The 25,704-nt window shown below is 38.1% G+C and overlaps 1 protein-coding gene across 1 annotated transcript in view; it reads right to left on the reverse strand.

Annotated features, from left to right (window-relative positions):
* Nucleotides 1-25,704, reverse strand: part of LMBRD1 (LMBR1 domain containing 1) — a 117,486-nt gene that overhangs the window by 55,056 nt on the left and 36,726 nt on the right. The window contains exons 4-8 of the mRNA XM_024133001.3: nt 24,161-24,258; nt 22,049-22,116; nt 12,022-12,110; nt 9,467-9,540; nt 70-195 (exon numbers count right to left, since the gene is read on the reverse strand). Coding sequence (XP_023988769.1) covers nt 70-195; nt 9,467-9,540; nt 12,022-12,110; nt 22,049-22,116; nt 24,161-24,258 — 455 coding nt within the window. The remainder of the gene's footprint in view (nt 1-69; nt 196-9,466; nt 9,541-12,021; nt 12,111-22,048; nt 22,117-24,160; nt 24,259-25,704) is intronic.

Genomic DNA, 25,704 nt, shown 5'->3' on the forward strand with positions numbered 1-25,704 from the left:
AAAAAAAAAAAAAAAAAAAAAAGACAAAGTACTGTTATGCTCCCCGATTACAATAAAATATCAACTCACCTTTGATTTAATCGTTTGGATGTGCTGCTCCACTTCTTCAATGTCTTCAGTGTTTTCTAGACGTTCATAAGCAGCACTTCTGGTGCCTTTTATCAGATTTAAAGGTAATGCCGACATGCCATAGGCCTGAAAGAAACAAAAGTAAAACACGTTTTAGTAATACTAGTTTATTTTTTTACTTTTTGGCTGCGCCATGAGGCTTGCGGGATCTTAGTTCCCCAACCAGGGATCAAACCTGGTCCCCTAGCAGTGAGAGCGCCAACTCCTATCCACTGAACCACCACGGAATTCCCTAGTAATACTATTTTAAACATATTATACAGAATTTTCAGGTAAAAAATGTCCTTTTAAGTAATAACAAAATGAGTAAGCAGTTGTGAAGGGGACAGTCACTGAAGAACAGGGTATATGGGAGTGAATCATGATTATATTGCCTCATAATTCTGTTTATTTCATATTTAGTTACATAGAGTTACGTCTGTAATACTATTCCTAGAAGAGATAATATCTATTTTTCAAAGGACAAGTTATAAAATTAATGTAAATATAATACTTTATCAAAGTAATAAGTCACATTTCAGGCTAATCAGGGGTTAAGATAGTATGAATCACTAGAAATAATTTATAAAATTATTTTCTATGGAAAAAACCAATTTTATCCAAGTGTATATAGCAAACCCTTAGTAAAATGTAAGTATTTTAATATACATGTTATTTGATTAGCATACCAATGATCTGTATGTAGTTTATTTGTAAGTTCTAAATATTTATAGTCTTTTCACTAAGTATTTTAAATACAATTCTTACAAGAAATTTTAAAATATTAATCGGCATTAAAAAGAAACATACTCGGGCTTCCCTGGTGGCGCAGCGGTTGCGCGTCCGCCTGCCGATGCAGGGGAACCGGGTTCGCGCCCCGGTCTGGGAGGATCCCACATGCCGCGGAGCGGCTGGGCCCGTGAGCCATGGCCACTGAGCCTGCGCGTCCGGAGCCTGTCCTCCGCAACGGGAGAGGCCACAGCAGAGGGAGGCCCGCATACCACAAAAAAAAAAAAAAAAAAAAAAAAAAACCACATACTATTTTATATTACCCAATTCTGTATTAGCCAGTCCCAAATGTGAAATTTTATTGTAACTATTAAAAACACTTAATGGCAACTGCCATGTGACCATTATTCAAAATCGTTACTGACCTTAAATCCTTAGAAGCAAAACTGACAACTATCACCTCTTGGTTGCAGCAATGGGCTCTAAAGTAGATACAACATCATGTATTTAAATCTTTCCATTTTCTTCCTGAGAACACAGCCAAACTACTTCAGCCAGCCTCCCTGAAGTTAGGTAGGGCCATGAGACTGAGTTCAAGCAATGCATGTGGGCAGAAGTGATAAACGCTACCTCTTAGGCTTAACCCCCAACTCTAAAATATCCTGAGTAATCCTACATATTTTCTCTGATGCTCTCTGCTACCTGGCTGTCAACTCCCAGGATGATCTCAAATATGTTTAGTGTCGATTTTAATCACTTCAGTATTCTCACTGAGTCTCCTTTAGACATCGATTAAATACTGATTAAACCACAATTCACATAGGGAAGTATAAATTCTGACACATCAGGGTTGTTTTTTAATTAAGGGAGAATAGGAACAAAGAACATGATCAAAAGGAAATCCCAGAAATCAGCCAGTTCTATCAGGGAGTATCAACTCTATATAGCATGTTGTATTTAGATAATTAACTAGCTGAAATTATTACCCAATATGCAAATCCTTGCATTTTCTAAAGGAGAGATACTTAAAATCTTGCATTTTAAATATTGTTAAACATAAGTTAATGTTCTCATGATTTCCCCATCATCCGAAAACAAAAACAACAAGGAGAGGTTGGGGAAAGGTTCTATTTGTATTAGAAGAAAATATAATTTGGACAGAGTAGAATAATTTTCTTTTAACTAACTAAATTCTTATCTAACTTATACTGCTAATGACCTTGGTAAAATATAAAAAGGAAAAACAATCAGGTTTATTTTTTTAACAGTAAATTTTATATCCTCAAAATACTGAAAATGTACAGAAAAAAGTGTATGGAAGCAAAGGTGTCCCAGAGATGGTTACCCTTCCCTTGCAGGAGTGTCCTATCCCTATGATCACTCTGACCTATCTGTTGTTCTAGTAGTTCCACACCTTTTAAACGGTAATGAAAAAAAGTAACATAGCACTTTAAGACTCTGATGAGTATACAGTATTACATGATGATTATTCACCGATTCTCCACACTCACATATCATTTTACCACAAGTCCACGCTGCTTTTTACAACCAACTGCCGAGGCAACATTATTTTGCTAAACCCAGTTTATGCCCAAGTATATTTTCCTGTCTTTCCAACCACCTCCGAACTAGGCTGATTTTATCCCAAATCTTGCTATTCTGCTTGATGGGTCTGGGTCTCTAAATATACTAACCTCAGAACTCAATACTATTGGGATGGCCAAAAAGTTCGTTCGGGTTTTTCCCCACGACGTTATGGAAAAACCCGAACGAACTTTTTGGCCAACCCAATTACTTCCCAAGAAATCTGTACTCCAGTCAGTACTAAAAACGTGGCCACTACTTAGAGTTTACTGTCAAAGACAAGGTCATCTAAATTCTCCTCACTGGTCTGTCGGTCTCACTTTCTACAAATCCATCCTTTACACTGTTTCCAACGTGATGCTGCTCTAACCCTCATGTCGGATTATGTCATTCCTCTGATTAGCATCCACTGAGATTCCCCAGGACCAAGTGCTCTGGCGGGAGTCCCCAGGATTCTGTGTCGGGGCCATCAGGACCACACAGGAGACAAGAAGGCAGGGAGCCAGGGAGGGTCGGTCTTCTGCTGCTGCTGCTTTAGCCAGAGCCACACTACTCTGTTCACCTCTTTCTGTATGTATCAGAATTTCATGAACGACTGTTTGAAAATGTCACTTTACAATTTTTTTTTTTTCCAATGAGAGGTACAATTACTAGTCTTGTGAATAGACGCCAGTATCTAATCCTGGCCTACGAAGCCCTTCGTGACCTGATCCCTACCACCCAACCTCATGCCTCTAAATGGTTCACTGTTCCTCAGTCACTGCAGTTTCCGCATCCACCCCTGTGTATATGCAGTGCCTCATCTGGAACACCCACCTCTCACCCTACCTCATTAGCCCAGTCCAGTGCCCTTCAGGTCTCAGCTTAATTACACCGCATCTGAGAAACCTTCCTTGCTTTGTAAATGTGCCTTGCTTATAACTCAATTACGGTACAGAACACTGGACATTAACATTATATGTCTGCATGCCTGTTTTATTAATAGATCTGCCAAACTCAGCTAATCAGAATCATGTGGAAAGTTCATAACAATATAGATTTCTCAGCCAGACTAGTAATAACGGCAGTAGACCGTTTGGTAGGTAAGGACTAGGTCTCAATTCTTCTTTTACCTACCTTTATTCCAAGAACAAACGTGTTCGATTAATAAAATAACTTCTCTAAGAAAATAATATTCAAACAAAAAAAATTTTTTCAGTGCCCTTTATTCACATGAACTTATTTCCTTACATGGAATTTACACGTTTATTCGAACAGTTAAACTGCATTCCTACAGCTTAAATAAATAAAGTAAAAATTTTAGAAAATAAAATTATGTCCTTGGTAACACCTTGTGGTAACATGGGACCAGAATACAACATCTTTTTGTGAATTATTAATTGTCTGAAGAGAACAAGTAAAAGAAAGTAATCACTGTTTTGGTTACCTAGCTTTTAGCTTATTTTTGGATTACATGCTTAAATTTCAATGATTATCAGGAAATTTAAGTATAATATTTAGATTAAGATAAACTTGACATAACACAGTATACAAAATATTTAATCACTACAACTTTAAGATCTTTAAACAACAATATTTTGAATTTAACCTCAGATTTCTTTGAAAAAAATGTATGAAGGCTATCATTTTTCAGAAACACAAAACTTTTATTGCTGACTACCGCCCTCTAGTGAATTACCAGAAAATCAACAAGGCTAAAGAGATCGTATCATTTTAAATGCTTCCAGGTCAGCCACAATTGCGTCCAATTTTATTTGTTTCAACTTCCAAGAATAAACCACCACCTGTATTTTAAAAGCCAAATGTTCTGAAAGAATATATACAAACTACAAACATTTCTAATACCTTCTTGCCCTTATAAGAACAGCACTTTTCCCTGCACCTCTCTCTTCTGTGAAGGATGAGTTTCCAACCTATTAGCCTTGGATTAGAAAGGTCAGCGCCAAGCACTGCCTGTAAACTGAATATATGTCCTGCATATACTTATAACACCTATTATTCAAGGACACGGATGCTGTCATGACTAATGAAACAACTCACTTAACATGTATTCAGTGAAGATTTCCCTTTTAAATATTCATTGATTCTAAAATATACATATATTTTTTCACATTTAACATCAGTGAAATGTGGATGCATCTTACAAACACTGGCTAGGCAGAAGTCATGACATAGTTATCATTACCTGCACATTCACAAATTTGGTCATAGCTGGTTACATTATAGTTACTTCTCCAGTGGAGTTACCTGCATTCTTGGTACAACTCTTGAGTTTAACTGCCACTTACCATATCTTATAAGGTAGTACTACGATTTGACAGTGAAGCAAAAAGTTAATGTGTAAGGAAAGACAGAACAAAGGAGCAGGCAGTGAAGCAAAACTTAAGTGGACCAATGAACATGAGTCTATAGTTTCCTGCAAAGCAACAGTCGAAGGCTTTATAAGCTTAAGAAAGGAAGATGCCCAAAGCAGAAGACATTTTGTACTTTGCTACTTAGGTAGCAAAAGAAGAAACAACAACAAAACAACAACAAAACCAGCTTAAATTTACACAACAGGTGTGTCAGCAGCTTCAAAGAAAATCCCAGAGACAAGAATGGAGCACCCAAGAAAAGCTGTTAGCATCAATTCTCTTGATAGCATAAAACAACCCTGTAGAGTGAAACATGGACATGAACAGCCAATTCCAAAAACTGATTCAGAAGACTCACATCCCAAATGTGAAGTTTTAAGAATACCTTTACAACTTATTTCACTTATATTTTTCTTATCTTGTATGCAGAAGATTGATATGACTTTTTTTTTTTTTACGTAGGTAAGGCTAAAACACTTCTCTCATTAATATAAAACAAAAACTATAAATGATTAGAGAGCATGGGCAGGGCCTTTTCCCTACAGTGGTGCATAAGGTGCATCTTTACAAATCAGGTCACAGACTCAATGAAGCATACGATCACATAGAAGGCTGAGAAATTTAATTTTTAAAGTGGAGCTCTGTCTTCAAAGATTATTGAGAACCACTGCTCTATTTATTTCTATTTTCAAATCCTTAATTTAGCACTCTAGTTTTCTTTAATACATCAGTCTACATTTACAGTAAATTAATATTTATTAGCATAAATATATATATAATTCATAAACTCCTGGAAGACATGTTCAATTTTTTTTACTGGTAAGTGTACGTAATAAAAAATTCAGCAGTCGCTGTCTTTATGGCACTTCAGTGCTCCATATGATACATTTTGTATGAAAATAGCACACTATTCAACATTTCCCCACATGGTGGCACCAAAAAATTAAAATGTCTGCATAAATATTTGTGTCTAGAGGTTTTTTTGTTTGTTTGTTTTTAATTTAAAAAGTAGCAGATTCCCTTTCAATTTAAGCTGAAAACAACAGGCAAGATAACATGTCATTTGACATTCTTCTCTTAAAACTGAGTGCCCAATTATGTGGCTATTCCTTGACATGTGGTACAGTGGATATAACCTTGGTAAAATTTAAATAATCAACTAGTTTCTAAACTAAACAACAACGCATACCTAAGAAATTCACACTCAACTGACACATACATTACAAAAACTTCTGTAGTCTCAATACTGATAGCTACAGATTCAATAACAGACATAATCTTACCTTTAATAATTAATTCCTTGTACTCAGGGTCAAAGTACTCTAAGCATTAACTTCCCACTTTCAGTACATATTAAAATTAAACCTCTTCTATTCCCCATACATATCTATTATACCCTCATTCATGTTCGGCGCCAATTCTTGAGTTTTCCCTAACTACTCAGGAGAAAATTTTGCTTTCACAAGCAAATATGATAATTAGTACCATTAGTCACCTACCGATAATAAAACCACTTATCAATAAACAGTTGATTTTCAACTAGTTTTTAATAAAGTCTGAATAAGTATTATTGGCCCATTTTTCAGATGGGGAAGCTAGGACTCAGAAATTACACTTTACATAAAGACTCACACTCATGGCTAGTCTTTCAGCTATGCATACCACGCTCCCCCTTAACCAGGGTCTTCTCTATCCCACCTAGGTAGTAAAACTGGCGAGACTGTGGTTTGGTAGTAAAACATTCTTCTACCCAGTTCTGAGCACATTTTGTAGCGCTATTTAAATGATGTTTATCTGTCTATCCACACACCCAAGAGTAACACCATCCGACTGCGAATGTCTCTCTGACTTGCGTATCTTTTCATAATCCACATTCTCACTGACCACGACACAACTGCTGTTAACACCTGGTTTACTTTCACTGCGAGAGGAAAGCGGTGGAATCTGTAGCTTGAACCACATGAAACTGAATATTCCACAGTTTGAGCTCCTAGTGATTACTGATCGAGGGGCCAACAGAGTCCAAGACTTGATGAATTGTTTAATTAAATCCTCACAACCTTATTAAATATTACTCCCACTTTAGATGGGCAAGTAGTTCAAGAGACCCATGGACTTAAAAGGGACCCACATTTAAACCTCTCCCCCAAGGATCATAACTGTACTGCTCATGCTACTTAAAGAAAACACACACGGTGACTCCTCGGTAGGTAACCCCCAGGCAGTCTCACCTGGCGCCTATGACACTGGACCCTCCCCCTTGGGCTCAGGCCTTTGGTGGCCCCTCCTACCTACTCAGCATCATGTCTTTCTGGTTCCCGCCATCAGGTCCTCTGATTGTTTTATCAACGGCCTTCAGCCCAGCCCTCTGCATTCTAGAAAAAGTAAAGCTCTTCTAAGGCTATCTTAACTAAGTCAGTATGATTATTGTATTTGCTTTCATTGCATAAATGATAATTTTCAGTGTCCATTTGAATATAAACTACATTAGTTTGAAATATTTATCTTTACAGTATCGTTCCTACAGGGACGCTCTCTTTCAACGAGTTTTAATAATTACACACATTTTTCCCACGCCCACTCATCAGCCCCAGAGCTTATTGAATTCAGACCCACCAGAGTAATACTGTTAAAATGATAGTCAGATCCTATTATTTTCCATTTAGAACCTTCCAGTAGCTTCTAGTCTCAGTCAGAATGAAATCCAAAATCCTAACCACGGTCCATGAGGCGCTATAAAACTTGCCCTCTGGCTACTTCTCATCCACGCTCGCCATCCTCCCCAGTTACCTGAGCTCCCACACGCCAGCTTTGCCTCCTGCTACCTGTCCGAGCACAGCACAGGGTGCTCACCCCAGGACTTCTGCACTCACCTCCCCTCGTGGCTGGCTGTCCTTCCACCTCACTCAGGTCTCTGCTCAAAGGTCAGAGAAGCTACTCCCGACCTGTCACTACTGTCTGTCCCCTACACTGTGCTGTGTGAACATCTTCACAGCATCCACCACTCGGCCGTCAGAAGACAATTCTCCATGGGTCTCTCATTTCTGCACATCTTGCAAGCCAGGCACTAACTGCCCTTTTTTTTCTGTACTATCTTTTCAAGAATGTTTGTGCAGCAAATAGCCTGGGAAGACAAAGACAGTATTCCTCTGGAGCGAGAGCAGGCACGTTTCCTGTCCGTTAATAAAGACTCAGCTTCCCTATACTCAAGGGTCCTCAGCTTTGTGACAGTCTCGATGGGTGCTCTTCATGTCGCCCCATGGGAGTCGGGACTCAGGAAACGGGCACAAGACCACGCGCTCCCATGGCTGCTGCCACTGCTGTGCAACAGAAAGTTCTTCTCTGACCAGAAGTCTTGCATCTTCGACCAACATCCATGGAACTGTAGCAGACTACAAGCTACAAGCAGGGTAAACTCACAGACCCTTCATGGTTCCTGAGGATGACGTTACATGTTGGTTTCCTCTTTTTCTGTTCATTTCTCCTGACCCATCTTTCATTGACTGTTATATCCTCATCTCCCTATACTTCTCGAAGCACTTTTACAAAAAGTATCGTTTGACCTTCAAAAATCCCTAAGAGGCATTTTTTTATTCCCATCTAATGGGGAAAACACTGAGCCAGGAAGGGTAAAAGACAAACCCAAGATCAGCATAACAAATCAGTCACAGAATAGCAATTAGAGTCCAGGTCTAACTCCTAATGTGTTATTAACTTGTGAATGTTTCCTAAAAGACAATTCACATGTAGTATATATATTCTTTGAGATGGGAAGATAGTTACCCACCGATATATTCCTTGTGTAGTAATACATGAAAAAAGCAAAAATGGCAATGAATAATAAAACTGAATACTCAAGCACCTGAAAGATATTAAATGCATGATTTTAGACTTCTTTTATTATACATTATGACACTTGAATGATTATGCAACAAAACCAGATTCTGCTATCACACTAATAGCTCATTTCTTTTATGTTTAAAGGGAGACACTGGAACAATACCCAAAATGTTTTCCTTATAACCAGCATTTTTCAACTTTGCACCAATCAAGAATGCTCTAAACATAAACTCCATTAATCTGAAAAAGGTTCCACATAATTTAAAGCTTCCTGCACAACTCTCTTTTGGGAGGCAAGTAAGAAGCATTTTTACTGGCTTTTCCTCTATAATTTGAGCAAAAAACTCAAAAAGCACTCTGCATGCAAGTTTGTCAGGCTATTATAAGTCATATCGTACCATGCCCAGAGAGACCGGAAAAAAAAAAATCAAAGTCTCTGAGAGTATAAGATTAGATTCTTTATACTAGAGAAATATCAAGTGATATAAAATATCTGATTTTAAAAGCCCTATATCCCCATATAGGATAAATCTACTGAATCCATAACAGGTACTGATCTATGGTTCAGAGTTCTAATATGCTTATAAATCACTAAATCTATTATTGCATAGTATATAACCACTTCAAGGTTCACAAGTTATGAAGTTTGTTTCTGAATATTAAATTTCACAAATACAGATAAAATGATTATGACCAAGTAGTTAAAAATCTACCCTCCTCTCAAGAAAAATGAAGAAAGTACTAGATATTAAAGAGGAAAACAGAGCTAAACTGAATATACCAATAAGGTAACAAAATTGCATCATAAAGTGATTCTTTAATTTTAACTCAATTATTACCATTATACTTACTGTGTAGATTATAGCTGCCAACATTCCAATCAAGGTCAGAGAACTAATGGAAAATGACAAGGCAGCTAAACCATCTGCAAAAGAAGAAAAACACTGTTAAAAGTGTACAGCTATTCAATGTTTATATTCAACAAATCAAGAGAAATATAAAAATTTGGTTTCTTACACATTCCAAAGGAATAAACCCAATATGCATTACCCCATTCTTGAAGTGCTAACTCCAAGTGGAAAGGAGTTTTCAAATAGCTCTTCATAAATGGATTTGTTAAAGGTCTTTCAGACTAAGACTTTCTTTCTTTCACCTCTTAAAATTAAAGAGGGAAATTACTGCCTAATTATTGAGCCTAAAAAGAAATCAGCACAATACTAGATGCTCAAAAGTTGGCCAAAAAAATGCCCTGGCCTTTCTCAAAGGCAGCCCTCGAGAAATAACATGATAGGAATGCCACTGACCTTGGCCCTGTCTACCCTCTCCACTCAAACTCCTAGTTCCTCTGTTCTTAAATTTCAAGTAAGTTTTTAAAACACAGCCTAGAACTAAAATCGTAAAGAGTTTACTTCCCTCTTTAACTTGAAAGGAGCTAGCATGTTCCCTTAGTGGGGGCGGGAGGGGGGGGGAGAAGCAAACAAACAGAAAATAGATTCAAACATAATACCAAAACAGGAATACTATGCTAACAAGTTAGATTTAGGAAACTTTTTAAAGGAAGGCCAATGAGTGAGTAGTGAGAGTGACACTTTCAAATAAACATACCAGATAATACAATGAAATATGCAAATTTGAATATTCTTAAATTGGAATAATACTAATTGTTCTAGTTTTAATACAGGTTCTATTGGACCTGTATTGATCTAGCTTAAATGCAGGTACTGTGGAACAAAATATAATTTTTAAATTAATTTAATGTATCAATATTAAATAATAATAGAATGACCCATCTTATTAAAACTCACATCTCAGTTTTAAAATATAACACTTAGAGAGAGCATATTATTAACAAGTTCAGAAACTATTCAAGACAAATTTTTAAGCCTTAATTCTTTTAACTGTAATACTACATTTTATTAAATCAAAGACCATTGGTGCTATTACTTTCTTGATCTTACTAGAAGTATCAACAGAAAGTACTCATACAACTAGGAGAGGTCTGCCATTTGGCTGATAGCAATTTTAAGGTACCTCCACTTATAAAATACATCACAAAATCAGAGATATGAAAATGTATAAAAATATGCATCTTAGAATTGATAAAGTGGAGTGTTCTGCTAAGATATCTGGCTAATCAAAAAGTTGACATTACTAATAGTGATAAGCAAAATGTACTCTAAAATATGGTGTTTAAGATGTGAGGTTTTTTAAATGTTAAGACTAAGGAGATTACAGCAAGTACAGTAATGCTACCTATTATAATCACTGATTCAAGTTATGCTAACACTCAAAGACTAGCAAAACTTATAGAATAATGTTTAGGGCAGAAGAGTAGTTACTAAAGAGACCTGAAGGAGTTAACTGCAGGAAAAGAAGCAATTTATTTCTCAGCAACAGGCTCAGGTACATAAATCCTGACATGCAGTATCAGTAATAAATCCTGACATGCAGTATCAGTATATGCCAGACCCGCTATCCGTATTCTTGCTGGTATCAGCAAGATATTTATGGACCACAATTTACAAGATGAAATCTTAAGTGGAAAGCAAGAAAATTAAGAAGTTGTACAGCAAAGACGCCAAGACCTAATTAAACCATCATTTAATATTGTATCTGGGTAAAGAGAAAGTGCTGATCAAAGAAAGTACAGTACCTAATAAAAAGAATAAATACAAAAGCAACACGAATTTTCAGCATAATGTTTATAAAATAAGTTCTCTAGCTTTCTTTGAAAATAGTTCAAAGGCACATGAAATTCTCAGTAATAAAATACACATTCTTATTTGATATCAGTTTCTAACACCAACTATATTTTTCAATGATTAAGCAACTTTCTTAAGCTAACTTCCTAAACCTGCTTTTTTGTTCCTCTCTAAAAACCAAGGTCATGTTGATTAAGAGAAGGAAAACTTAGATCTTTTGGTGAGGTAAATTTATAATAAACTATTATCTCATCCACATAAAACCTCTGTAATTTATATTCCACAAAAAGATTACTTAATCAAGATCAAATAGCAATATAGGGTTCTCTCAGTTAAAAATTAAAAATAAACACCAATATATCTAACAACATTTCTTTAACATATTATTCTACATTATCCTAAGTGAATTAAAGACCACATAGAAATTATAAGACCTTTACCACTAAAATACTTGGAAGATTACATTGTCTTTTCAACATGGTAATTTTATGAAGAAGTCAAGAGACTGGGCTATAGAACAGCTAGATGGCTAGAAGTCTCAGTAACACAGAGTTCCTAATTTGTCTAACATCCTTTTAACCACAGGTTAAAAGAATTATGAAGTTAAATTTTTAACAGTGTAAAAACAGACTACTTATGAAAAAAGTTGCAGGAGTCATGAAATATGAATTATTATGGATTTTATTTTTTAAAAGAATACTTACGACTACTTCCAAGTTCTTCAAACAGGAACTTCACCTTTTCCCACTCTGTAGAATTTTTGTTATCGGGAAGATTCAATGGAACAAAAGCACTATGAAGGAGAAAATAACTGTTTAATGGTTTTAAGGACAAAAGGTCAAATAAAAGGAAATGACCTGAAACTCAATTTTTAGTAATTTTTTAAACCAAGATCAACTTTCCCCCCAAAAGAATTAGCAAATCAAATCTGCACCAAGTACAGAGAGGTGTGAGAAGTTGCTTATCTATGTGTTTACCATATCACAAATTTGTTTTAATGGCTTAATTACTGTATTCAGCATAATTAGTTTCCTTTGTAATCCTGTGTATTTTATTTTTTGCATTTAAAACTATTTTGAGAAGGAGCCATAGGCTCAAGATGGTCAAAAAGGTCCACAGCACAAAACAGGTTAAGAATTCCTTTGTTAAATCAGGAGAACAGAATATAAATATTAAGTAATGATTTCAGTATATTTATATGCATAAAAAAGAACAGAAAAGAAATACACCAGAATTAGCAGTAAATATCTCATTGTAGAATCAGGGGTGCTTTTTACTTTCCTCTTAGTATTTTCCTGTATCCTTCAAGATTCTACCTAATATACATAATGAAAGTAAGTAGTTTCTATGTATTTTTCAATCGACAGCTGAGAGAAAGAGACAGACAGACAGACAGAAAGGCGCTTTATTATCTAGCTCAGAAGCAAGAAGACAAGAGATTAAAGTAGAGGGCTCAGTATCCCTTACATTGTGTATATGGAGAATCAAACAGGAATGTTAAGAAGTAACTCTAATACCACCTCCTTTCCAACCTAATTTTAATTGTAAGCAAAGCAGTAACATCTACCCTTTTTTGTGATGAAGAAATACTGCATGAGTTCACCAATATATTTAAGTACCTGCCCTGATAATGTAAGCAAGTAAAACAAAGTAATTATTCTAATTTTTAAAAATTTCAAAAACCTTTACTCCTTGGTACTACCGATACTTTTTATTCTTATAAAAAGATGAATCATCAGACATGTCATGAGATTATTTAAATTTCTAACTACTTGCACTGACATCAGTTTACTATACTCTTCTCAATCTTGGAGATTTACTTCTCACTACTTTTAGAAAGAAAAGTGATTACTCACAGGGATAGAGCAATAAATGTAAAGAGCTCATTATTTGCTGCCTTGGTTATAAAATCAAAAACAATTAAATAAAAGCAGAGGGTAGAATCAAAAAACAAACTCTTGCATATTATACTTCTATAATGATATTAACTTATATATCAGCATTTAAACAAAAATATAAATCAAGCAAGAAAAAACTACCTATGTAATATCCCTCTATTTTATTTGAACAGTTTTTTCCATATATACATATATATTTTTTTAAGATATTTTGAACTTGTTTGTTGGAATAACCACCTCCGTGAATATGCGGAAAAACTTCTATGTTGTATAAAATATCATCTAAAGTCTATTAAAATAGAAATATGTGTCACAAATACATAAAAATAGCATTCCTACTTAGAACATTCAGTATCTATGTCAGTTTTAGGTAATCAGACGTTCTGTCCAGTGGTAGAAGAAAAGCAATTAGCTCTCTCCATCTTGACACTTTCATGTTCTAGTGGCTGAGCAGGGCTCTTGAGCAGTTCAAATATTTAATGAAGAATAACACCAGAGGAAACCTGACGTGACCAAAAAATTTTAAAAAATAATAATAATAATAATAAAAGGTTAAATGGCCCAAACTACGGTCAGAAGGACTTCAGGAAAATACCTATTCTGAAGCAATCCAGCAGAGCGCTAACATCTCAGCACTATTATTTAGGTACAACTAAATAATAGCAAAAGCACAAACCCAAAGCAGGTTCCTCAGCCACCTGGCCACCAGTGCTGTATAATCCAAGAAACAGACATAAAATTTCTTCTCGTAAGCGAAGAGTAACATCCATAAGCAGAATTCAAACGAGTTACAACTAAGTATGTCTATATGTCCTGGGCAATAATACTCAAAACATTTAACCACCAATACGGCAAAGGCACTAACCAATCAACGGACGCTGGCCTTGGTCCTGAAGACCCTGCTAAACCGGGCTTTACCCTTTGACTGGGCTGAGGGTGAGGTAAGAGACTCAGGAAGGTGGAGCATTTCAACCTTTTAACAACCAGAAGGGCCCAAGCAATGTTCATGGCCAAATACCAGCCCTGCAGACAAAGACCTGCTGGGAGCACCTCCTAACAGATGCAGAGGCCGCTTCAGCCAGACGAGCCTGGACCACAGCCAGAGTCATTTTGATGGGGAGGCAGCAGTTATAAGATTCTCAGGCCTTTACCAAATGGTGACGGTCCTCAGGTAACCGAGAGTGTAATGGGATCTGTGTGGTAGAAAGGTACAGATACTTTCTTCATCTCAGTCCCTCTCAAAAAACTGGATACAGAGAACCTCAGCTTTCAAAGACACACAATGCTAGATCAAGATAAGAACCGTGAGATTATAAATTTCCCTTAGGCTCTTAACAATACTAAAACTGCTTAGAAAGAATATTTTACATCCCATCTGACTGAGTGAATTAGCTTAATACAGATTATCTCTTCAGGAAGAGACAAAGGAAAGGCTAATAAATTTCAGTGGATATGGAATTGAAATGATGAATTCAGCAGAACTGAAAATAAGATTTTCACCTCCTACCCTCAAATGCCAAGTCCTATTTATCTTCCAAATAGCCTGTTTCTTCCCCTCTGCTCTCCGTAACTACTCTAGTTCAGGCCCTCACCTCTCACCTGAACTACGACAGTGGTCACTAAGTGGCCTTCCCAGCTACCATTTATATTTCACTCCCTGACCAACTCCCAAATGCCCCCTTTGACGCATCCTTCAGTGTTACAACCAATTCACACGTATTTGCTTTCCCACGTTCACACACCAAGACATACACATCTGCCCTGCCTTTCAGCTGCTCAGCAGGATAAAATGCAACGTCTTAAACACTGTAAGTAAGACCCAGAGTCCACCTATGTGGCTAAGGTCATGGTCTGTCACTTGCCACCACAAACACTTGAAATGTCACATCTTCATTTTATTTTCTTGTACAGGGGAGGGAGGACTTAAATTTACATTGTACTTTTTATATCATTCTTTAACTATTCCATGCTAACTTCAGTCTCTCAGTTACCAAATGTTACAGACTCAACCGTAAGTTGAGTCAAAGTTGAGTCCCTCCAAAACCACTATGTTGAAGCGCTAACCCCCAATGGGAACGGTACTTGGATACAGGGCCTTTCGTAAGGTAATTAAGGTTAAATAAGGCCCTAAGGGTGAGGCTCTGATCCGATGGGATTGGTGTCCTTGTAAGAAGAGGAAGAGACACCAGGGCTCTCTCTCCCCACTGCCAGCAGAGAGGAAAGGCCATGTGAGGACACCTTGAGAAGGTGGCCGTCCACAAGCCAAGGAGAGAGCTCCCACCAGAAACCAAACTCACTGACACCTTGATTGTAGACTTTTAGCCTCCAGAACTGTGAGAAAACAAGTGTCCACTGTTTAAGCTAGCCAGCCTGTGGTATTTTGTTAAGGTATCACAAGTAGACTAATACAGATTTTGGTACCATGAAGCGGGTTGCTACTTTGTAACAAATACCTAAAAAATGTGCATGTGACTTTGGTACTCAGTGATAGGGAGAGGCCTAAAGAGCTTTGAGGTTGCATGCCAGAAAAAGCCTAAGCTGCCTTGAAGGGGCTATTGATAAAAATGTGAATGTTAAAGGCAATTCTGTTGAGGACTCAGAAAGAAAAGAGGAGCGCTCTAGAGAACACCTCTATCATCTTGGAGAAGACATACATCACCATGAATGGAATGCTGGTAGAAATATGGACACTAAAGGTCATTCTGGGGAGCTCTCAGCTGGAAATGAGGAACATGTTAATGGAAACTGAAAGAAAGGAGATCCTTATTAGAAAGCGACAGAGAGCTTGGTTGAATTGTTTGTAGTGTTTTATGGAAGGCAGAACCTGTAAGAGATAAAATGGGATATTTATTTAGCTGAGGAGAATTCTAAGCAAACTGCTGGAAGAAGCTGGTTGGTTTCTCCTTACCATTTATAGTAAAGAGAGAGAGCAGAGAGATAGGTTAAGCAAAAAGGAAGCAGCCTATCTATATTGCAAAAAATGAGAAAGGATGTTCTAAGAGTGTGGCTGAACAACCACTTGACAAGGAGATTAGTATAGGTGGAAACCATGGATTTAATCAGCTATCTCAGCAGAAGACAGGAAGAGAGACAGGGTGACACTAGCAGAGACACGGCCAACTTGAACTAAGGGAACAGAGATGAGACAAAATAAAGGAAGGCTATGAGACTTTGGGGATTCTACAGGACAGGGTGATAGTTATCTAGTTGAGAACAAGCTTTACCCTTCAAGAGAACCCTAGAGTGACCCCAAAGCCAATTCAGTTATCACCAGGGTTGCCACTTCTACTGCCCCAAGGAGGCAAGGCTGTTTCCTCTTCAATTTCAGAGGACAGGGTACCCCCCGCCCTCCGCTCAGCGGGCTGCCAGGGAGCTGCTGCAGAGTCAAGGGGGCAGGCGGGGCCGCTGCCTAGGCCCATGGCAGTGACCTGCCCCTCGGGGGCCTGCAGGGCACAGCATCCATCCAAGATGCTTAGTCTTGAGCCTTCAGGTCTGAGGGAATTTGCCTTGCTAGGTTTTGAACATGCTTGGCTCCCATCACTTCTTCTTTCCGATTTCTCCCTTTTAGAATGGAAATGCCTATCCTATGCCTGTCCCACCTTGTATCTTGGAAGCATATAACTTGTCCAGTTGCACAGGTTCTCTGCTGGGGAAGAATTCTGACTCAGGAGGAATCAGTCTCACCCATACCTCATCTAGATGATGTTTAGATGAGACTTAGGACTCCGACTGGATGCTGGGTTCAGACTTTGGGGGCTTGCTGGGATGAAGTAAATGCATTTTTTGTGTGAGAAGATCATGAATTTTGGGGGGCAGAGAACGGAGTATAGACTGAACTTGCCCTCACAAAAATTAATGCTGAAGCCCTAACCCCCAACGGGATGGTATTTGGATACAGGGCCTTCAGGGAAGTAATTAAAGTTGAATGAGGTCATAATGGTGGGACCCTAGCCCAACGGGATTGGTGTCCCTACAAGAAGAAGAGGAGACCCTGGAGATACTCTCTCGCCCGTGAAGCAGAGGAAAGACCAGGTGAGGACACAGTGAGAACGACACCGTCCCTGAGCCAGGAGGAGAGGCCTCACCAGAAACCAAACCTGCCCACACCCTAATCAGGACTTCAAGCCTCTACAACTGTGAGAAGATAAACACCTGCTGTTCACGGCAGTGTGAGCAGACTAACACAGGTGACCCTTGGACAATACGGGGGTTAGTGGCACCAACCCTCCACGCAGTCAAAACTCTGAGCATCGACTTACACTCGGCTCCCCAGACATGGTCCCACCATGTCCACAGTTCCTCAGCATCCACAGTTCCACATCCACACACTCCACCAATCATGCAGTACTGTAGTGTTTACTACTGAAAAACACCCACGCATAAGTGGACCTGCACAGTTCAAACCCATGTTGTTCAGGGGTGAAGCATACATTACACCTGCTGTTCATCTTTTTTCTAGTCTGCTGACCAACTTCCACTCCATCAAATTTTGATTCCAAGATTACTTCCTCTTATGTCTTACCTGATTCTGCAAGGCAGAACCTGCTACTCTACCATCAACACCTGGCGTCTATCTCTTATTAGAGCCCTTAAATATTGTAACTCAGGTTATCTATTTGCATCTCTCCCCATGTGAACCTTGAGGACAAACATCACGACCCTCCAACCTTATTCCCAAGACTACCCAACCCACAGGAGTTCCAAGTGTTAGCTGCGTGAATTAGTTAAACCTAGACCACGTTTTTGCCATAAAATTATCTACTGTTTTATCAGAAAAAAAGACATCACTTAACAAAAACTAGAAGTGTGGCACCTTCAAGAAAGTTTCAGGAAATGCAGTCAATTAGTTAACCTAAATGTACCTCATTCAAATACTCATACACGGTAATGAGAAGAACACTGCCCTAGAGAACCAAACACTACTTGTCTTTTAGTCACAAACTTCTGGCTTGTGAAACAGAGGAGTCCACACTCTCCCCTACATCAGTGTGCTGGGCAGATGCCTTCACCTCTTCGCGGAGGAGAAAATAAAGGCGATCAGACAGGAACTCCTTCACTTGCCCACCAAACCTATGCACCTACCTGGAACTCTTTTCATTCTTATCCCTCTCAGAACCACGGAGGAAACGTCCTTCCCCCGGACCGGAGCCTCCCACACTGCCTGAGTGCTTTGGACGCCCTTCCTGCTCTCTTGTTACCCCCCAGCAGCCAATGCCATCAACTCCACCAAAAGAGGGCCCCGTACTAAGAAAGGCAGGAGGCGACACAGGGAGTACCGCACAGCAGTCATTTAGCTTACTGCCCACACTTTACACAAGATAAAGCTCATTTTCTTCATTGGATGTTGCTACTGGAAAAGAGCAGACACTAAAACTTGAGTTTCCTAATGCCTGACCTGGCGGCTTACTCCGAACCTCCTCCTGAGCGTTCCTAAGACTTAACCATGAACCAAGCTGAGCTTCTGATGTTCCCTCTCCAAACCGGCTCCTCCTTCAGATTTGCCTGTTGATGATAACGTCACCCTTCCCGTGTAGTAAAGAATTCGGCCTTGCCCCAAAACGAGGTCTGACTTTTGCCCATGATTCTGGGATGTCATCCGTGTCACACCTGATGGGAGTGTGTGTGTTTAGGACAGGGGATGGCCACACCCAACCTTAGGTGGTGGCCAGAAAGACCAACATGTGGTTTAGGGTGGGGCTTTGGGTCAGTGGCATCAGTGGGGGCTGATATAACCAGGCGGGCGAGCAGTCACTCAGACACACCTGCATGAGAGGGTCTCAATAAAAACGCCAAGCACCGAGGCTCACAAGAGCCTCCCTGGCTGGCAATACAAGTATTCCCCCAGCTTTCTGAAAGTCCACTGTATACCACTTCACTTTGACTAAAGATCTACATTAGCACCTATTTTCACTAACCAAAAGAAATCTGAAGGATCGTCACTTTTACGAAAAAGGCAAAAAGCAAAGACAACGTCAGCGCTGGTTCTGTACTGAGCTGCTACAGAGGCGGCGTGCAGTGCACCCAGAGCAAAGAGCGAGGCCCTGCCAAGCTCCCTGCCGGGGGCCACGCTCAGCATCTGAGCACCGGCCAGCACAGCTCTGACCTTTGTCTGTGGGCATCTGTGCTTTACCCGATTTATCTTGTGCATCCGTGAGCCAGATGTGTCCTAAGGTAATTGCTTCTTCCCTTAACACCTTCTCAGCTCAGGAAAGCTTTCATAGGAACCGTCTACTTTTGGATGGCAGGGGAAACCTGTACTCCACGCACGTTGTCATACACGGAAGCCAGAAGGGGAATGCGTCCCGAGGACAACACACGCTTCACATCTGGAATCTTCCCAGACTCTGTCCTATGCATCTCTTAAAAGGTTGATTTTAGTCTGTATTCTTTACCTGTAATAGATGGTAACCATGAATATAACTGCTTTTGGTGAGTTCTGTGAATCCTTCCAGAGAACTATCAAAGCTGAGGGTGGTTTTAGGAACTCCCCAAAGCTTGCGGTTGGTTTCAAAAGTGAGAGAACTGCTCCTTGGACTCTGCAGCTGGGCTAACTCCAGGTGTATCCTCCATCCCTTTCTCTCTCGTACCCCCCCATACCTGACCTACCAGAAGATCCTGCCGGCTCTCTCTCCAAAAGACAGGCAGGATCGATCCAGTCACTGCTGCTGCCATCCTGTCTTGCCTGGGTTACTGAACAGACCTCGTGTCTCCTGCCTTACCTCCCGCAAAGACAACCCTCAAAACACAACCCGGAGATCTCTGCAAAATGTCGATCATGTCACTCCACGACCAGACCCCCAGAACTGCTTCCCACTCCTCGAGAATAGAGGCCAGAGTCCTGGCAACAGCCCCGGATGCCCCACTCGGGTCAGCAGCTCCGGCCCCACTGACCGCATCTTCAGCTACTCCCGCCTCCGCCCCTCCACTCCAGCTGCCCTGCTTTCCTCACTTTGTCTCGAACGTGCCAGACGCTCTCCTGCTTCGGGGCTTTTTACCCGCTTTTGCTCTGACTGCAACGTTCTTCCCTCCATGTGTTCACGGCTCCTGCACCTCCTTCAAGCATCTTCTCACCCTACCTTCTCAACAGTGCCTTCCCCGAAAATGTCATGCCCCCAACACAAGCTATTGTCTTCGTCTGCTCCCCTAACGCCTACTGAACGTACGCTCTGTGAGAAGGAACTGTCCTTTCTATTAATCGCTGTTTCCCCAGCGCCTTGTACAGTATCTGGAACACATCAGGAGCACAGTAAGTATTTGGAAAATAAGTGAATATTTTATTGTTCAAAATATCTGGTCAAACCGTCACTTCTCGTTATTAGTGGATTTGCAAGGAGCTGTTTGCTTCACTTTTAATACACTGCTTCTAAATAAATAAATATCATGTAGACAAGCAGTTAAAGCTTATTAAAATCATACAAAATGTAAACTCTCTAGGACTGAAGATGATTTTCCATGCAAAGAACCAACAAACTTCAGAAGAAACTTCAGGAACCCTTTTGTCTGGGAAAGATATTCTGGCTGTTGTAAAGATGTATGGTTTTACTGACGGTTCTCAGTCATGTTCTAAATCAGGAGCTGGCCAACTATTGACTGCCTGTGTCTGTAAAGTCTTCCTGGCACTCAGTCATGTCCTTTGGTTTATGTATTGTCTGTGATTAGAGCTACAGGAAGAGAGCTGAGCAGTGCCACATGGACCCCTAACCTGAAATATTTACTATCTACCCTTTAAGAAAAGTTTGCTGATCTCTATTTAGATTTACAGATAAGGGACCTGAACACTGACAAAGCAAACTCACCTAACTATATATCTGGCTTAATTTAAAAAGCCAAAAAAGACTTTAAAAAATATATTTAAGAGCTAAAATAAATAGCAAAACCACTAAAATGTGTCCTTTCAGCAAGTACTCTTTTTCATAACATATCAAGGCAAGAAAGGGACCTAAAAATATACTTTGACTATAGAACATGTGCATTCTAAGAACCCCTAGAACTACAGAAAGTTACTGACCAATTTTATTCCCACCACAAACTGTATTTGATAATTTATTTTTATTTATTGAAAATTCTGAGACCAAATCACAAGCAGAAACTTTAAAAAACTTATTAGCACCTCATATATTTCCTAACATAAAAAACAAAATTATCAAGATCTATTTTAACAAAGATAAATGTCTTCCATTAACAGGGACGAATGTTTTCCAAAAAGAAAACTTTAAATGTATAAAAAATGTGCAAAATTTTATTGCCATTACTTTATAAAAACTTAAGGAAGAAGAATTAAGAACGAACTCATTGACAAAGTTTAATTCAAAGATTTAAAGACTGATGCATCAAATCTGAAAAGATATCCAGACAAGGATTTTTCATCAAAGTGTTGTTTATAAAAATGGAAAAACTGCTAACATCATAAGAATCAAAGTAGTCATCACTAGAAGATCAAATAAATTGTTGTATCCTAAGAAGGAAATGCAATACAGACAAAATTGATGGATATACATTCACTATACTGAAGAGATGTCAACCAGTGGATTACCAAGAATCCCATAAAATATAATCACATTTGTGTAAAATTACAACATGGAAGGTTATGTGGGAGAAGGGCCTTTCTGCACGTATTTGAGCATATAAAAAATGTCTAGACAGAACATTGTAGAAAAAAAGGTTAATTATGGTTACTGCTTGTTGGTGATGTAAAAGGTAGTTTGTTCTTTTTTTAAAGATTTTCTTAATCTTCTTTCCTAGACTTTTATGAATGAGTCCTTATTATTATTATTATTATTATTGTTAAACTAATGCTATTTCCATTTTCAGGAAAACAAAAATCAAGACTTACCCAACTAAAAGAAGTAGTGCACAAATCACAACAAATCCGAAAGTATATTTGAATGCTGTTTTAATTTGCTAGATGTCAAGGGAGAAAAAATATTCCATTTAGTAAGACTTTTAAAACATAAAATATTCTCAGCTATAGTGTAACAGCACTTTCATATCCTATGCACATTTATGTTCAACTGTGTAAAGCTCCCCTTGTTGAAAAATAAATCTTAAAATTTAAAGAAAAACAATGTATACACCACATCTTAAGTATCTATCAAACTACACTAGATTTTTAAAATCTTTTCAATGGTTAGACCCTGTGAAAAGCAGAACACCTAAAGCATAATTAACTCTCCAGTGGGAGAATTAATAGTAACTAACTTACTTTAATAAAATTACCAAAATGTTTAATAAAATATTTCTCAAAACAGGGAGCATTCAAAATCCACAATGCCCCTACCCCAATTCACCAAAATGAGTTAATAATTAATAATTACAATAAATATTTAATTTACATATGTTTGTATGTATATATCACATATAAAACATATACTTATGTATACTTATTATATAAGATCCCACATGCCACGAGGCATGGCCAAAAAATAAATAAATAAATAAATAAACAAATAAATGTCACGAGATGGATGATGGTATCATTAAAAAAAAATTAACTTTATGCTTTATATGATGAATTCTTATTCACAAATACCTAAAGTAAAGGTAAGGAGGGTCAACCAAAAGGGATGGGGAAGATGTGCTTTAGAAGAAGTGAAGAGAAGAGAAAGCATTTATCTCATTCAGTTTTCAACAGTAAACTGGTGCCCAGACACTTTACCTTACATACCTTGGGTTTTCAAATGTAGAGTTACATAGTATCTGCAAACAATAATTCGACTTTCTTTATAAATACTTCAGCATAGTATTTTTTTTCTCTAACAAATTGCACTGATTACCACTCTGGGAATCATTTAAAATACTGTTGAAGTACTTTGCTCATGATCTGAATGCAAATGCTTTAAGGTTTTAATAAACACGGCTATGCATAATGCTGGCTTTTGAGTGAATATATTTGTGTATTTAAATACAAAACCAAAACAAGGTATAAAACAAATTCCTATAACTCAATAAAAAGACAAAAGAAATGTATTCCCTTTCTGCTGCTCTTTTCCCCCGAAATCAGAAATAAAGCGTTCGATTTTCGCAAATACCCTTCAACATACAATTTCTTCGAGGACCTATTAAATTACTATCTATTAACAGATGTGCTGATTCTAAACCACCAATGCAATCTAGAGATAGGCCCAACTCAGTTATACTGCATTAATGTACTTTTAAGATGCCCCTAAATTCTATCTGCTAATGTTTTAGTGAAGATTTTTATACCAAGACTTAAGTGACCTTCATCTGCAGTTTGGGGCGTGCACGTGTGCTCTACTAATCAGGTTTCTGTATCAGCGTTACCATGGACTAGTAAGACCAGTCTGCAAATGTTCCTCCTTTATGCCCTAGAACAGGGGTCAGCAAACTATATCCTGTGGGCCACACGCAGCCCCCTCCTACTTCACATCACACTCGCTGAGTCCTGTCTCTGGCTACTTTCACACTATGACCACAGAGCTGAGTGGCTGAGTGGCTGAGACAGAGTCTGTAAGGCCTACAAAGCCTAAGATATTTACAACCTGACCTTTTACAGAAACAAGCCTGCTGACCCCTGCTCTAGAACTGCTCTAAAACAACAGCCACAAGTCCCGTGAGGTTCCTGAGCACCTGGGATATGGCTGGCTGGAAACGGCGTGTGCTGTAAGTGTAAAATGCACTCTAAATTTCAAAGACAGAGTGTGACAAAATGTGATGTCTCATTACTAACATGTTTTTGACTATTTGAAATAATAATGCTTGCGAAATATTACATTAAATACAATCCGTCATGAGAAATAATTTCAACTGCTCTTTCTACTTATTTTGATGTGGCTACTAGAAAATTTAAAATTTCACATGTGGATTACATTATATTTCTATTAGACAACACTGCTCTAGAATAAATTCAAAGTCACATCACCCTCTGAAAAAGAAGGAAATAATCTTTTTCCCCCTAAACTGAGACCTCTAAATTAAAGCTACTCACAGTGCATTTACCAGTATCATCATCATCCTTTTCTTCATAGTAGAAGTAGACAAAAGGGATCCAGAAGAACACACAGAATAATATAACAGAATATAAGGCTGTGGAAAGAAATAAGCTGAGTTAAAATAAAACACATGGACTTAATAACTGTTTCATATATGTATGTACACACACACACACACACACACACACACACACACTCCCCATCTGATCCCTAGAACCGTAACTCTATACGTATATGTAATATCCAAAATCAGCCTTTTCTGATCCCCATTCCAAGAAATCAACACCACTATTACATAACAAATCATAATTCAAGTTAACTATGGGGCAATTTTTAGCAATAATCATGATAGTAATTGTGCCGATAAATTGTGGCAGCTAACATCTCAGGTCTCACTATGTACTCACCAGTGCTAAGAACTTTCTGTGAACCATCTCATTTAAATAAACCTTAACTTTTGTCTTCCTTCCACCTTAATACTGAGTACAGCTGACACATTTGCCAGTCACTCAAGTTAAAGAAACAACTATAACTGATACTGCATTTTTGATACAAATGATTTCCCTAATCTAAGTTTAAAATATGCAGTGTTATGAAACTGATCTTATAACAAATCAAGATAGAGAAAAAGTAAGAACAGTAAAACAGTAAAACCAGATTCAAAGTTAACTAACATGAATTTCTATTTATCTGCTTTAAAATAACATTAGATTTGAGATACTTTCAACCAGTAGTCAATCAAAATATTTCTTTTAATTCAATACAGAACTTAAAATTTGAACAGCAAAAGGTACAGTATTTAAAGTAAAAACAACATAAATAACTTTTTGAGACTTAACAAACCTACCTAAGAAACCTGGCCTTAAAACCTTCTGTGTATTTACATTTATTTGCATATACATAAGTTCATGGAAAATAGTGACAACATAATTAATTATATAAAGCAACCACAGGATGATAATCATTATACTCCTTTATTTAAAAAAAAAGTATGTTAGTAATGTATAATAAACCCCAAATTACTTATTCTCTTGGAAGGAACGACTGTATGAGTTACAGAGTTTTTGAACATGATCTAAATACCTGCTAGCACCATCTCATTTATCTGGAGGCCACTTACGAAACAGCCCCCACTAACTGCAACAGAGTTAAAAAAAAAAAAAAAAAAACTCAGAACAGGGCCCTAAATAACTGACAGAAAAATCAGAGTTAATTTATACTGACCAATCACAAAATGACTGTCAGCATACTGAATTTTGGCACTACAGATATTCAGTGAAATTTATGCAATCTTTTAATATTATGATAAACTAATAATGACAGTAAATCTTTAAGGGTAATGAATATTGGTGTTTCTACTACAAACCAGAGAGTAGTCAGTATCAACATTTCTATTACAAATCTAAGAGCCAGTGGAAATAAACAAGTACTGAAAAAAGTAACCAAAATAAGTAGTCTAAAAGCTTCAAAGAATTAAACACGGGCTTCCCTGGTGGCGCAGTGGTTGAGAGTCCGCCTGCCGATGCAGGGGACATGGGTT

The sequence above is a fragment of the Physeter macrocephalus genome, chromosome 10 (assembly GCF_002837175.3).
Source record: "Physeter macrocephalus isolate SW-GA chromosome 10, ASM283717v5, whole genome shotgun sequence".
In the NCBI taxonomy this organism is placed as follows: Eukaryota; Metazoa; Chordata; class Mammalia; order Artiodactyla; family Physeteridae; genus Physeter; species Physeter macrocephalus.